This window comes from Leucoraja erinacea, chromosome 15 (assembly GCF_028641065.1).
Source record: "Leucoraja erinacea ecotype New England chromosome 15, Leri_hhj_1, whole genome shotgun sequence".
NCBI classification, from domain to species: Eukaryota; Metazoa; Chordata; class Chondrichthyes; order Rajiformes; family Rajidae; genus Leucoraja; species Leucoraja erinaceus.
In genome coordinates, this window is record NC_073391.1 from 24781378 (window position 1) to 24797290 (window position 15913).

A 15913-nucleotide genomic window follows, 5' to 3' on the forward strand; every position below is an offset into this window, starting at 1 on the left:
ATCAGCCAATGAAAGTAAGCATGCAGGTACAACAGGCAGTGAAGAAAGCGAATGGCATGTTGGCCTTTATAACAAAAGAAGTTGAGTATAGGAGCAAAGAGGTCCTTCTGCAGTTGTATATGGCCCTAGTGAGACCACACCTGGTGTTTTGTGTGCAGTTTTGCTCCACTAATTTGAGGAAGGACATTCTTGCTGTTGAAGGAGTGCACCGTAGGTTTACAAGGTTAATTCCCGGGATGGCGGGACTGTTATATACTGAGAGAATGGAGCGGCTGGGCTTGTATACTCGGGAGTTTAGAAGGATGAGAGGGTACCTTATTGAAACATAAGATTATTAAGGGTTTGGACACGCTGGAGGCAAGAAACATGTTCCCGATGTTGGGGGAGTCCAGAACCAGGGCCACAGTTTAAGAATAAGTGGTAAGCCATTTAGAACGGAGACGAGGAAACACGTTTCTCACAGAGAGTTGTGAGTGTGGAATTCTCTGCCTCAGATGGAGATGGAGGCCGGTTCTCTGGATAGATTGCGGAGTCAGGGGATATGGGGAACAGGCAGGAATGGGTTACTGATTAGGGATGACCAGCCTTGATCACGTTGAATGGCGGTGCTGGCTCGAAGGGCCAAATGGCCTACTCCTGCACCTATTGTCTGTCACAGTATTCACATGTAAAAAGCAGTAACATCATGAGGAAAGCTATTTCTTCTAATGAGAAGGAATTCCTAATAAGAAGTGCCACTACCATTGAACCAAATATGGTGTAAATAGCATAGCAAAATTCATAGTAGTCTGGTTCAGTTTTATTCAGTACCATTTGATCATCTTTTTGTAAACCTTTTTTTGTCATCTCAACTAACACTTGCAGCAAGCTACAGATACAGGTATGTAACTGGTTGCCCTGTGGTAAGTAACTCATTAGCCTCTAACATTTATAGTCTGATGAAATACTGCCCACGCGAATAGAGTTCCTATAACACACAAGCTTGATATTATCTCGGACAAATGCGTCACTTGGATCAATACCAGTTTTTTCCCCCACACAGAGGGTGGTGGGCATATAGAATTAGATACCAAAGGAAGTAGTTGAGACAGGTACAATAACACATTTAAAAGACATTTCATCATGGATAGGAAAGGTTTAGAAGGACATGGGAATATGGAACTAGCTTAGATGTGGCATCTTGGAGGAGTTGGGGCAAAGTGCCTGTTTCTGTGCTGAATTACTCTATAGGCCTCATTCATCAATCTAAGCATTCAATGCCTCCAAGCTTACTGCTTCATACCTAATGTAGATACAATTTACAGCCCAATCCTTTAGGATTCAATTACACACATGTACTTTTGCAAACAAATCGTGAAGTGGGTGTATGTACATAGATAATAGATGGGAGAAGGTTGCAGCGATATGGGGTAAAATTTGGGAATGAGGTTGACCAAGTAACTCTTGAAGAGGGCAAGCATGTATCTAAATTTCAATTTAGCCTCATAGGCTAAATGTCTTATGAAGAAGGGTCCAGACCTGAAACATCGCTTATCCATGTTCTCTAAAGATGCTGCCCAAACTACTGAATTACTCCAGCACTTTGTGTCTTTCTTTGTAAATGAGCACCTGCAGTTTCTTATGTCTGCTTTTTTTTAATGTTGCAATAATTCTTTGAACCTGTGATGCTATGATGTTATTTACACTGAGTTTTCCCTCAGTGAATCCAGCCTGTGTTCAGGCCGCAATGGATTGCACAGCATTCGCATTGGCCCGAGGAAGGAGTGGCAAAGCACATAGGCGTGTTTTAGACAATTTATTTAAAGCTAACAATTGCATTTAGATATCCTCATCCATTAAAACCTGCCAAGGATAGGATATAGGACTTCTCTACTACTGCACATCATCTGATAAAACAGAATCCAGAAATCGGTTTGGTGTTTGCCCATCTCCAATGGATTAATGAAACCTAAAAAAAAATCAGCTGATTGAATTAATAATGAGAGGGGGGACAACACAGAGAGAAAAATAGGTTTCTCGGATGACACTTCCGTACTTCACCAGCACCTGTCACTTCCATCCCTGGCCTAATAAGTGCTTTGTTTTCTCTGACACCTGCTGATTTGGAGATAAAAAAATGTAGGAAGCTTCAACCCACTAATTACCAGCCACAAGTGGTGATTTACAATGACACAAGACTCCAAGTCTCATAGAGACACTCCGGTAGGTGCTCATTATCATTTAGCAGGGAAGAGAGTCACAGCAAAATGTTGTGAACATGTCCCAGTTAAGAGTCATTTGCAGATAGTGCAAATAGCTGGGTTTATTGTGCAATGTCTAATGTGTTTCCTATTCTCAAGTGTTGGGAGGAGGGAAGAGTTAATGAAGAAATTGACAAGAAAAAGAAGATTCTGCCAGTTTGCAGCTGATAAATTACCCCTTAAATAAATTACTAAACAACCCAATTCTGCACAATTACTGTGTTTATTTACAACCATAGTCTGTTCCATTTAAGCAGTTACATTGCCCTCAATATGTGCACATTTATTTAACTTACTTAGTTAACAATATTAATGTATCCCACACCTTCAAATGTTCATCTGCATAAATTTGCCTTATATTTTGTCAGTAAAGGTCGGCCTGGAAAATAGTGCTCATGTGTATAGTTGTGGTTAATATTTTCAAACAGACATCTGTCACATTTATAGCTTGGTCACTGTTTCATTTAAAATTTTTGAATGGCAGTTATGACAATTTAATGCTTTTTTTCTGAAATGAAGATATTTTGGGAATGTGGAAATGGTATTATAATGGCCACGTTACTCTGTTAGCGATCCAGCCAGTACCACAAATCCACTGGCTTCAGTTAGAATTTCATCCCAATAAAGTGGAAAGTCAGAGGAGAGAAATGAGATAGGATGAATAAAATACATTTGGAATAACAATAGTAGAGGATGTGAAATTGCTGAGTTGTCACAAGAACTCATCTGGTTCACCAAAGTCAGAAATCTACCATTGTATCCTGGCCTTGTCCAAACTGATTCCAGGTTCAAAAAGATACGGTTCACTCTTAGAAATAAACAAATAAACAACGTTATTATTTTTAACCACTACGTTCAAACACAACAATAATATGACTATACTGATCAGACTGCATTGAATCGGGCATCAGATTTAGACATGACAATGGCACACTCAAACCCACAAAAATGGCCTAAAACTGGGATCTTCAAAAAAAAGTCTAACGTGTACAGAATGACATGTTTCTGGCTAATATCCTGAATCCTACATCACAATCTCTGGCTACTTCTTAACTCATAGGCAAGCCAGACTCATCGGAAGGTGTTACAGTGGTATGCAAGCAGCAGGCAGAAGTCCTGAGAGAGCTCAAAATGGATACCAATCCTTACAAATTCTAATGGCATTGGGTCAAATATGATTATTGAGGGGCAAGAGATGGATCGAGAGCCAGATTATTTCCCCAGGACAGGAGAGTTTAGAACGAGAGGGCATAGGTATATGGTGAGAGGGGAGAAATCTAAAGGAGGTCTGAAGGGTGAGTTTTTCACATAGAGGATATGGAATACCTGGAACTAGATGCCAGAGGTGGATGGCGATATAATTACAAGGATTAAAATGCCTTGGATTGTACTTGAAAAAGAAAGGCATAGAAATAGCCCAGATCCATAATGGGATTAGCAGAGATAGGCATCGTGCTTGGTATGGATGAGGTGGGCCAAAATAGCCAATTTCTGTGCTGTATGTTTCTACGATTAACATGTACCTCCTTCCCTCAGTTATGAATCAGAATTCATCCTTATCTAGGATTCTACAGCAGTAGAACCCAACAAAAAAATCAATAGCAAGGGCACACTACATATTCCAGGCCAGGGACTTCAATGCCTACCACTGTCTAGCTCAGTAGAAGCAGTACTGATCAAGCTTATGGGCGAAAATGCTCTCATGCAGGCCCAGAGCATGTGCCAACATGTGAAAAAGATGGTGACCAATCTACCTATCAGAGATGTATTGTTAGGATGACCATACAAAGATTCTTATGGAGATAGGTCCCGTCTTCAACCGTCATTGTATATTTTAAATTTCCAATATCTTAAGTGGGATAGGTTCAACAACATTTGATTCTATTCTACCACAACTTGCAACCGCTTGCCTGGCATATTTTTCTCACGATTGCACAAGCACCTGCCTGGAGCCGTACCAGGCAATCTGGCAAAGCTCTAAAGAGCCATGTGGATGTGAAACAACCGAGCCAACACCCATAGATAGAGCTAAGTAATTCTACAGCCATGTTTCAGCATGGTACATTAAAACACTGACAATCCAACATCCTTTGGAATTTGGAGGAGCCAGGCTGTTATTTCTCATATTACGACAAAACATTTTAATTTCACTTCTTTTTTGAACATGTTACTCAATACTCAGTACATTGGTCAGCGAACCCAATAAGGTTAAAAGCACAAAGTCTGGACCATGGTTCTGGCTGCAAATCTGCCCATGTTCCTGACCGCTGCAACTCCAATCTTTGACCCCAGCTCCACCTGCACTCAGATCCTCTGGTTCAGGCCACACATCTGTGCACACATGCACTCTCTCTCTCAAATACTCCTGATTCACATTTCAGACTAATGAGTGAATCAGATGCAAATTCATCAGGATTTCTGAATGATCAGATGCTGGATTATCAGAGTTTCTTGCTGTTATGAACATGTAGCCCAGGCATGATCTTTGCAGGAAGGTCTTAAGCGTAAATAGCACAAAAATAAAATCTCCCATCCAAGAGCCTCGATGAACTCCCTCATGAGAGATAATTAGCTCAAAGGTAGTTTATGGAACTGGTAGAGCATTACTGGAGTGACTAGGAAATTAGCTGAGCAGTGGGGGACAAATAATAGGGATAATGGGCAGGTTTTCAAATTGGCAGGATGTAACTAGAGATGACTAGGAAGGATTATTTATTGAGCCTCAACTATTCATGTCTTAAAAATAACTTCAATGATGGAATAGATGAAAGTTTTCTGGAAGTTTATATACACAACATTTATTTCATCTTGACTCACTGTGATTTTTTGGGAGAAATATAAAGGTCTCCTTAACTTTTGATTCATTACTTTCCAACAACAGATGTGTGTTTATTGTCCGATAATTCTTTGGTTACTTTCCATCAGCATTTCTAAAAGTTAGAGTAAATTAACGACATAATGGAACAGTTCCAGAGTGAAATAAGTTTGAAAGTTAGGATATCTGCAATATTCTCACTTTCCACCTTTAAAATCCTAGGATAGAAACTTAGGGATTTATTGGTCTTCAGTGCTTTTAAGTTATTCATTTTGCATTCATGTCCCTTAAGTTGATTCAATAGATTCAGATTAGTTTATTGTCATGTACACCAAGGTGAAGTGAAATTCCTTGATCACATGTAGCTCACAGAATAAATATTACATATATTGCAATGATAAATACTACACAAATACAACAAGCGTAAAACAAGCATAATGAAAGGTCTAGACAGAGTGGATACAGAGAGGATGTTTCCAGTAGCGGGAGACACTTGGACCAAAGGACACAGCACCAGAATAAAAGGATGTACCTTTGGAATGGAAGTGAGGAGGAATTTCTTTAGCCAGAGTGTAAAGTACAACAACAGAAAAACTGATTAAGACAGAGTTACGTGACAGCACATGGCCAGGAATAGTATAGGAAGACCAGAGCCCTAGTTTTGCTTTGCATGAATTGCAGGGGCCCAGATTGTTTACAAGATTGGTACAAATGTGGGGCATTATAAATCTTGCAAAGCACTTTATAATGTTCAATGTTAGAGGTATTGGGCTATAGTCATTGAGACAGGTCACTGTATTTTTCTTAGGGACTGGAATGATGGAGATTTCCTTGAAGCAGATGGGGACAATAGAGTGTTGAAGTGAGAGATTGCAGATATTGGTAGAAACTGCATCCAGATGATTAGCACACGTTCAGATCCTGTCCAGAAACTCCATCCAGGCCAGCCACTTACTGAGAGTGTACCCTCGAAAAAGCAATCTGAATTCTGCCACCAAATTGCATGGGCCAGACCCAGTGGGGGACTGGAGGGGGGGTGGACACACCTTGATGGGACTTAGTGTATCTTTTCAAAGCAGGTATAAAATATGTTTAATCTCATCCCATGGACATGCTTTGTAGCCAGGGATTGTCCCCACATTCACCTTGTAGCCTGAGCTGCTTTTCAGACACTGCCACAGTTGCCTGACATCCACTTGATTAAACTGAGCCTCCAGCTTGTTTTGGATGTCTGGCATCCCTCCGCCTTCTTGTACAATGTGAGATCATCCTTGAAAATATCAGATCTAGACAGCAGAGAATGAGACTCCCTGTACATCCTTTCCTGCCGGGGACCGGACCAGAGCTTCAGCGGCGGCGCAGTGCTGGATTCACCGCAGAGCGGGCGAATGCCTATCTGGATCGCTGTTTGGAGCACCGGAACGTTGGGCCGCTGCTCTAACATCGTGGAGCTGTGGTTTGGAGAATCTCCAACGTGGGCGGCGCTGAACAACATCGCGGAGTCCTGGGACCTTTTGCCGAGGGCCGCCGGCGCGGCCTGCGGACTTCGGGAGCCGCAGACTCCGGTAGGAGGTGCCCGACTCAGATGTCCAAGCTGCTGAGGATGTCCTCCAGTTCCGACGTCGGACTTCCTTCACCCCGGCAAGCGGGCCTGAACATTGGGCCGGCCGTAGCTGTGACAGCGGGGGGTTCGAGAGCCCTCTCAACCACGGGAGGATAACAGAGGAGGATGACTGAATTTTTGGAGCCTTCCCTCACAGTGGGAATTTGATCTCGCTGTGTGGGGATGTCTGTGTTAAAAACTATCGTGTTCTGTGCTCTTTATTATTTGCATGGCTGTATGGCGACCACACATTTCACTGTGAAATTGGTACACCAATTGGTACATGTGATACATAAATGTATCTTGTATCTTGTACATCCAAGGTCCTTGTACATCCAAGGTCCTTATTGTCTTTGTCAGAATGTAATCATCAATGTATTTCTTGACGAAACCGGTGATGACTGACCTATACGCATTCAGGTTGGATGAAGTGGTGTTCAACAGGTTCCAGTCCACAGACCCAAGGCAGGCCTGAGGTAGGCCCTCGGTCTCCACTGACCGCTGCAATAATATTCTTACCATTGGTTCCTCGTGCTTAAATTTATGTTTATAACCAGCAGAAGCAGCATTGACAAATGATCAGACAGGTTGAAATGGGGGCAAGGGATGGAATAATCGTACTTCATTGTGGTGTAGAAGTGCTCAAGAGGGTTAATACTGCATGTGTTCCCCGCCCCCATTCCTTCCAACCATTTCCCCCCTCTGGCAGCACAGTGGTGCAGTGTTAGAGTTGCTGGTTTACAGCGCCAGAGACCCGGGTTCAATCCTGACTACGGGTGCTGTCTGTGCCGAGTTCGTATGATCTCCCTGTGGGTTTTCTCCGGGTGCTCCAAATTTCTCCCACCCTACAAAGATGTACAGGTTTGTACGTTAATCGGCTACTGCAAATTGTAAATTGTCCCTAGTGTGTAGGATTGTGCTGGTGTACATCAGGTGATTACTGGTCGACGCGGACTAGCTGAGCCGAAGGGCCTGTTTCCCTGCTGCATCCCTAAAGTTTAAATGCTTTATATTTCACTTCTTCCACTTCCTTCCTTATCTCACCATCTGTCATGTCCATTTCACCTCAAGCCTTTGTCAATATCTCCACCCATTCACCTCTCAACATCTACAGTGCCCTCAATAATGTTTGGGACAAAGACCCATCATTGCCTCTGTACTCCACTATTTGAGATTTGTAAGAGAAAAAAAATCACATGTGGTTAAAGTGCGCATTGTCAGATTTTAATAAATGTATAATAATAATAACTTTATTTATAAAGCACTTTTTCCAACTGCTGTTCCCACAGAGTGCTTTATATGAGAACTTCATGGACTTCCTTTATTACAAACCATCTAAAAACCGTAAAAACAAAGGACTATAAAACCTTTGTCAAAATTAAAAGACATCACCTCTCAACAAAAACAGGAGCAATGTCTTTGGGTCAAAAGCCATCATTGAATAAAAATGAGTTTTTAGGGTGGATTTGAAGATGGAAAAAAGGGGGCCTGTCTAAAGTGTGCAACGTCAAGGTTTTCCAGAATGCCGGAGCAGCAATAAGAAAATGATAATAATAACCCCTTTGAAAGCACTTTTACAACCTTGTTGCCACAGAGTGCTGAGCAGCTGAATCAGCTGACCTGAGGCACCGGGCAGGAGCGCATGGGGGCCAAGCTCAGAGAGGTAAGGCGGGGCGAGCCCATTCAACATTTAAAAAACAAATAAAATTTATTTTAAAATTTTTCGAAAGTGCACTGGGAGCCAGTGAAGGGAGGCCAAAATTGGCGTAATGTGCTTCCTCTTTCAAGTTCCGGTTTTCAGGCGAGCACCAGCATGTTTGGGGACCCATGACGAGCACGGGTGTTTGCGACTCCAGAGTAGAGTGCGTTATAGTGCGTCCCCTAGATGTAATAAAGGCATGGAAATCACTGTCAAAAAAATGCTGTGGGGGGGGGAATGGGGGGGGGACCAATTTCTTAGGTGAAAGAAGCTGGACTTAACCACCACACACAATTTGTTTATGTGTTTAAAATCACCGTCCATCCTAAAACCCAGGTTTAAAACTGTTGGCTTTACAGACAATGCCAGTGGACCCAAGTCAACAAAGGGAGGTTCACGGCAGCCATTGGGGCCAAACAAAATCACCTCTGTCTTTTTTTCATTAACATTTCATTTTTCATAAACATTTTTATACAGTTTGGTTTCACCATGTAGAAATTACAGCAGTGCTTATACTTAGTCCCCCCATTTCAGGGCACCATAATGTTTGGGACACATGGCTTCACGGGTGTTTGTAATTGCTCAGGTGTGTTTAATTGCCTCCTTAATGCAGGCAGGCACGGAAATCACTGTCAAAACATGGGGGGGGGGACACAATTTCTTGGCGGCCGTGCGCGCGCACACAGGGCATTGGCTGTGGGCCCTATAGCCGGCTGAACATCTCTCTCGTCCAATCGGTGCCCTTGATCATCAGTCCCACCCCCATTATCTCACGGAAAACAGAGTTTTTTAACAGCTTTTATTTTCACGGAGTTTTAAAATCCGGATTACAAAATTGGGGGAATCGTCCCCCACTGCTCAAAACGGGGGGGGGAGGGGGGGGGGGGGGGGGGGGGGGGGGGGGGGGGGCATGTCCCCCCTGTCCCCCCTGGGATTTCCACCCCTGAATGCAGGTATAAGAGAGCTTTTCTATAAGAGTGATTTTTCCTATTACAAATTTCAAATTATGGAGTACAAAGGCAAATAAATAAATGATGGGTCATTGTCCCAAACATTATGGAGGTCACTGTATATCCACCTATTAATTGCCAGTTATTGTCCCATCCTTACCTCTGATTTCCAGCTTTCTTCTCACTAATCCATCGGCCTAAAGAAGGGTCCTGGCTTGAAACTTTTCTAACTCATCCTTCTCTGATTGCTTAGAAACATAGAAACATAGAAATTAGGTGCAGGAGTAGGCCATTCGGCCCTTCGAGCCTGCACCGCCATTCAATATGATCATGGCTGATCATCCAACTCAGTATCCCGTACCTGCCTACTCTCCATACCCTCTGATCCCCTTAGCCACAAGGGCCACATCTAACTCCCTCTTAAATATAATATAAATAATAATAATAATAATCTTATTTATATAGCACATTTTTAGTCAACTTGCATTGACCCCAAAGTGCTTCACATAATTACATTACATTTACACACAGGCAAAGGTGGGTGAAGTGTCTTGCCCCAAGGACACAACGACAGTATGCACTCCAAGCGGGATTCGAACCGGCTACCTTCCGGTCGCCAGCCGAACACTTAGCCCATTGTGCCATCTGTTGTCCATATAGCCAATGAACTGGCCTCAACTACCCTCTGTGGCAGAGAGTTCCAGAGATTCACCACTCTCTGTGTGAAAAAAGTTCTTCTCATCTCGGTTTTAAAGGATTTCCCCCTTATCCTTAAGCTGTGACCCCTTGTCCTGGAGGTGACCTTGTTCCAGCAATGTCACTCAGTTCAATAGCAACATAACTTCCTCATGGCCTCAAACCCCCAAAACATCCACAGTCATTGGGTCTCCATTGCTAACATAAACTTGCATCTGTCTAAAGAGTCTGAAGAAGGGTTTCGGCCCGAAAGGTCGCCTATTTTCTTCGCTCCATAGATGCTGCTGCACCCGCTGAGTTTCTCCAGCAATTTTGTGTACCATCTGTCTAAACATACTGATTCTGGACACTGCAAAGATCATACTGTAGTTTCTCTGTAATAAAAGCAAACATATTATTTGTTTACCAGGACATGGACAATGCTGGCATTCACTGTACATCACTAATTATCCCTAAATAAAGGGGGTACTTGACAGTCAAATACACTGGTGCGTCAACAGCCTTGTTGGATGTTTGTCCAGTAACTATTGTTATCATACAGAATCAAGGAACTGCTGGTGCTGGTTTGCACAAAAGTACACAAAATGCTGTAGTAACTTAGTAGGTCAGGCAACATCTCTGGAAAACATGGGTGGGTGTCGTTTCGGGACGGCAACCTTCATCAGGCCGATTGTAGACCGAGGAGAGAGGAAAAAGCTGGAAGAGAGCTGGGAAAGTGTCCAAGTCAGTTATTCTGCTACTACACCATTTCTCTATTGCATGTGAATTTTACAAAAACGTGAAGCTCAGTGAACCGAATGCATTTACTGCCAGCAACCAGAGATTTCTCCCCCATAGTCTTTTGTAGCCAAAGATTCCAAGAGAGAGGAGCCATCAATTGGTTTTCATCTATTTATCAAATAGTTCATGATAAGGCACAGCAATACATAATTGTGCAATCAGAGCAAATTCCACTCTATAACGCAACATTTTATAACTATTTGAACCATGCCAATAAGAAATGTATAGCTGAAGTGAATATCTTGGAAAATTTGTGCTTCTAAATGAGAATCAGCAGTGCAAGAGTTAATAGAAAATAAAGGAGATGCTGATTTAACAGCAAAGGACTTATCCTGAAGTATCATTTTTCATCAGTTAATAAGCGGTCAGTGGACTAAATAAGGAAGTACACATAACTCTTTTATTCCACATAATAACCATGACTGCAGAACACAAAAATACAAGGTGCTGTTCAGTTTCCATTATCATACATTGTGCTTGAATTTGCAGAGATTTATTTCATTTCCTTCCCGGTTAAGGTGTTTTGCACTTCATTTGGCACAATAAATTATACAGAGGATCAAAACATCAGTGCCTCCGCTGCTTTGGGTGAGTTAATAAAATCTAATCTTTAAAGAGGAAGGGGAAAAAAGCCGTGCACATTGACAAAGGAGGGCTCCAAAAAACTCTCACTTTCACCAATTAAATTTGCTCCTCTGATCCACACACTGTACAAAGGCATTGTTGCTTTGAAATCAACCATGGAAAAATATTTAGCCTGAAAGACAGAACATGGTACAATTCTAACTCGTCCTTCTGCAATTGATTTAAGTGACCTTGTTCAGAAAAGTAAGTTTAATAGCTACAACATTTCCTCATGCCCTCAATCTCTCCATCTTTGGCTGTATTGTTAATGATTAATCATGTTTTTGAGAGGTGATCAAATGTGCATCAGAAAAAGATAGATTGCTTCAAAAGAATACACTACCAGTAAGCCTCGGATCAGAAAGTAATTTCCGTTTCTATTTGTACTGACTTAACCCCTTTTAACACCCCTGTAATCTTTGAGTGGCACACACCTGTAAAAGCTAGATTTATTTCACAACAATACAACACATCAAAGCTTCAATTACCTATGGCAGCGCCAAAGCCACAGGCTGATCCTATTTGCTTAGCACTTTCTCTGCTGATAAATTATCCAAAATCCTGATATGTGACAGATGGAACAAATACTCTCATGTTATTTAAAAACAAACAATTCACCTTTAAAAGAAAAGTCAGTGCTTCTATTACAACCTTACTGAATTGTTCACCTTCAAGTTAGGCTTAATATGACAATTAGTCACAGCATATGTCACATTCATTTTTCCTAGCTCATAATAAGTTTTAAAAAAAATTACACCCTGCAGATTTTGGCATGTATTATACATTCTATTAAATGGATACTTCAATGCTAATTAGATTTAAAAAGAACAGATCAATATCTTTTCAGAAATAAAGCTCATTGCAATTTATTTCTAAATGAAAAATTGTGGTACATGTTAATGGAAAGAAAACCAATTGTAAATGCAGGTATATCTGATGTGTTCTTGAGGAAATTGGAAAAAAGTTACCGTAATTGCCATAAAATCAGATGCATACCAATGGTAGTCAAAAAGGTATTTCACAATCTTTGCAAATTTGTGATCTAAAAATGAGTCACAAGGAACTGCAAATGCTGATTTATGGGGAACCCTCCCTCCCCCCCACAAAATGCTACAGCAACTCAGCAGTTCAGGCATCATCTCTGGCTAACAGGGATAGGTGACATTTCAACCCGAAGAAGGGTCACGACCAGGATCATTGCTGATCCATGTTTTCCATCGAAGCTGCCTGACCTGCTGAGTTACTCCAGCGCTTAGTGTCTTTAAAATCTGCAAAATATTTTTGGTTTTGAATAAGAACGATAGCAATTGCAGTCTATTTTTTACAACAACATTTAATGGAATTTCTTGGAGAATATTTTGAAAGCACATTGCGATTGATGTAGCAGTATTCTTGCACGCTTGGCAACATTATGAATTTAGTCAACTAGCTGCCATTTGCTTGAGGCAGTGGAAGGACCTAAAAGCAAGAAATTCTGATGATTGTGGTTTGTCATTATACAGGCTGTCAATAACTATCTATTCCCCCCCAAAAGGAGGTGTATCTTAAAAAGCCACAAAAAGAACTAAAGTAACTAATTAACAACTCCAATTCTGTAAGGTTAATTCAAAAGATCGCATATGTATACAAGTATCACTCACAAATATTTAACTTTTGATTAGTCATTCTCCTTCTTTTGATTTGGAACTGAGCAGGAATCTGAAAGCTTTGAATTTACTTTCTTGCTTCGTTCTCTCCGACCCGAAATTCGATTAAAGTTATTCCTGATTAATATATTTCCCGAACTTAAGGCAGCCACACATTGAGATGTTGTATCAATCGCTTTATGTTGTAGACCTGAAAGAAAAATAATATATTTGTATTAAAATCTGCTCTTTTGCTTCACTAGAAATACATCTGGAAGAAAAACCTAGTTATTTCTGAAATAGTTAGCTAATTTTGAAATGTTAATGAATTATCAGAATTTAAAAAAAATTTAAATACTAAAATATTAATAATTATGACAAAATTCTGGTTCCAAATACTTTAATATTCATGATTTTTAATGTGATATATATATATGGTATTTCCAAAACTAATATCAGATTTGTCTTTAAAGTGTACAAGAACTAAAGAAAGCCTAAACAAGGATTAGTTTTTTTATTTATTGCAATAAAATGGATTTACTCCTAGAATAATCAGTTGACCGAATGGTTAGGGGCCCTTGGAGTAAGCACGAGCTATTGATTATAAGCAGAGAACCGTTGAGAACTTTGTACCAGCATCAGTTTCTGTTATTTCCTTTCTGTGACATAAGATTCTTTCCAGCTCACTTTCTCCCGTAACCTGGGTAACGGTGGCCAACGTTCCAACTTTATTAGATTTCTTCAAGAGAAAGAAAATAAGTTTGTCACCGAAATGAATAACTTAAAGTTAGCACATAACATCATAGATACCTTCCTTCATCCCTCAATCAATTAAGTAGCATTGGTTCTTGAAAGTATGGCAGAAACATGGAACTGCATGTGCTGGTTTACACAGAAGGACACAAAGTGCTGGAGTAACTCAGTGAGTCAGGCAGAATCTCTGAAGAACATGAATAGGCATCGTTTTGGATCGGGCGCCTTCTTCAGTTTAAAGAGATGATTAAAGTGAACTTTAACGTGCAATTAATGTGAAATTCTCATTAACCAGAGGAGCTTCAATCCCAATTCCTTCATCATCAGATATCCAGATGGAAAAAAATTACATTTGATTACCGAAGAACAATCCTGAATAAGAACTTGAAACGATTTCCTTTAAAGGCTGGTGGAAGTCATTTGTAATGTGTTCGAAGCAACCCTTAAACTCACCTTATGGAGGTTCCCTAATCATCTCAGGATGAGCCAAGCTTTATGGCCAATAAAGTCCAGTGTAATTACTGCGGTAATGTAGGCAACATGGCAAACAACAACAAGCTTCTGCAAACAACGATGGTGATGACCAAGTGATCTGTTCCAGTCAATATTGATAGCGGATTAACTGTTGGCCAATTCCTATGACCTTCCTCAAAATTGTGGCATGTGATTATTTAATTCCAGCTAAGAAATCAGATGGGGCCTCAAGTTTAAAGTGTAACCTATCTCAGCTGCTCTGGCAGTGACAGCCAAGATTATTGTATTTAACTTTCTGAAGTCGAGGTTGGAGGACACAAATCTCTGACACGGAGGTAGGAGTGCTTCATGTCCCAGTCATGGCTGGCATTCCCCCTCCTTGAATTAAAACACAAAGTGCTGGACGAACTCAGTGGGTAAGACAGCATCTATGGAAGGAATGGATAGATTCCAGTCATGATCTGAAATGTTGTCTGTCTATTCCCTCCACAGATGCTGCTGATTTCCTCCAAGTTGTGTAAAAATGCAGAGTGAAGGAAAATGGAATATTTTTATTTAAATGGCATTATTAATGGTTACTCAGACATTTGCCTCTGTGTTTTCCAATGTTACAGCTTTTGAGATGGATAAATGCCTTCTCCACACATGTACAAAAAAATATCTGTTTTCCTCATGATATTACGTTATTCCCCATGCTTCAGCTCACAATCAAAAGAAGGAAGGTGCGCCTATTAGCGTTGGCATGTATCGCGCAGAGCGTGAATCAATTTGGACTGTGGCAACACCTCAGAGTCCTAACCTAATAAAAAGCATCTGTGCATCCAGTAGGCAATGGCTATAATCTTCTTTACCTTGTTTATTCCCAATCATTAGGTCATCTCTATCAATTAGACTAGTTAGGCAGATTATGTTACTTTATAAGGATCAATACAAAGCCGATAGTTATCCAACTGAGGCCACATCTTCCTACTTCCTGTTCCCTGCACTAGTGGCCTACGTGAGGAAAACAATGAAAGTCCAATTAAAAAGTGGAAATGCCACATATTGAACAAAAAAAAGGGCCAAACTGCTCCAGACTACTTTCAGGTATTTTCTAACAATGGTGTCTTCAGGGAATTGCTATGCAATTACAAATGAACCTAAAGGATGTAGAGAAAGATTTTAGGTAAACTGGAACTATTACTTAATAGTTAACTATTACTCACCAGTATTCCCCTGAGCTCGCGTAGCGCAGTATATTCTTGAGGTGCATTCTTAGTAAGTGGAGTCTAGAAGCAAATAAAATGGAAATGTAACCAAAAACAAATCAATCAATCAAGTCCAAAACTGATTAATAGGTACAGAAATCTCAAAACTATTCAGAATTAAATATACAGCATTGTTTAATTGGAGATAAGGTGGCAATGGAAGAAAAATAGATGAACTATAGTGAAAACCCTTTCCAGGAAGTAAAACAATAGGATTGACAATTATGTTTGTGTCTGCAATTCACAATTACATTTAAAACTTATAGAGTCTTAAATGAAGTGATAATCACAGAATTAAATAAATGTATTATTGCTGTCAAGTTTATTTCATACGTCAATGTGTAGATTTGAAAAAAACTACAAACAGATGAAGCATGCATATGTTACTTCGTGAAAAAAATTAAAAA

General features: G+C 40.6%; 1 protein-coding gene across 1 annotated transcript in view; it reads right to left on the reverse strand.

Moving 5' to 3' along the window:
- Nucleotides 1-9559: 9559 nt before the first annotated feature.
- The window catches only part of shtn1 (shootin 1), a 53426-nt gene continuing 47072 nt past the window's right edge, over nucleotides 9560-15913 (reverse strand). Inside the window, exons 14-17 of the mRNA XM_055646925.1 lie at nucleotides 15465-15527; nucleotides 13666-13771; nucleotides 13048-13243; nucleotides 9560-11540 (exon numbers count right to left, since the gene is read on the reverse strand). Coding sequence (XP_055502900.1) covers nucleotides 13065-13243; nucleotides 13666-13771; nucleotides 15465-15527 — 348 coding nt within the window. The 3' untranslated portion in view covers nucleotides 9560-11540; nucleotides 13048-13064. The remainder of the gene's footprint in view (nucleotides 11541-13047; nucleotides 13244-13665; nucleotides 13772-15464; nucleotides 15528-15913) is intronic.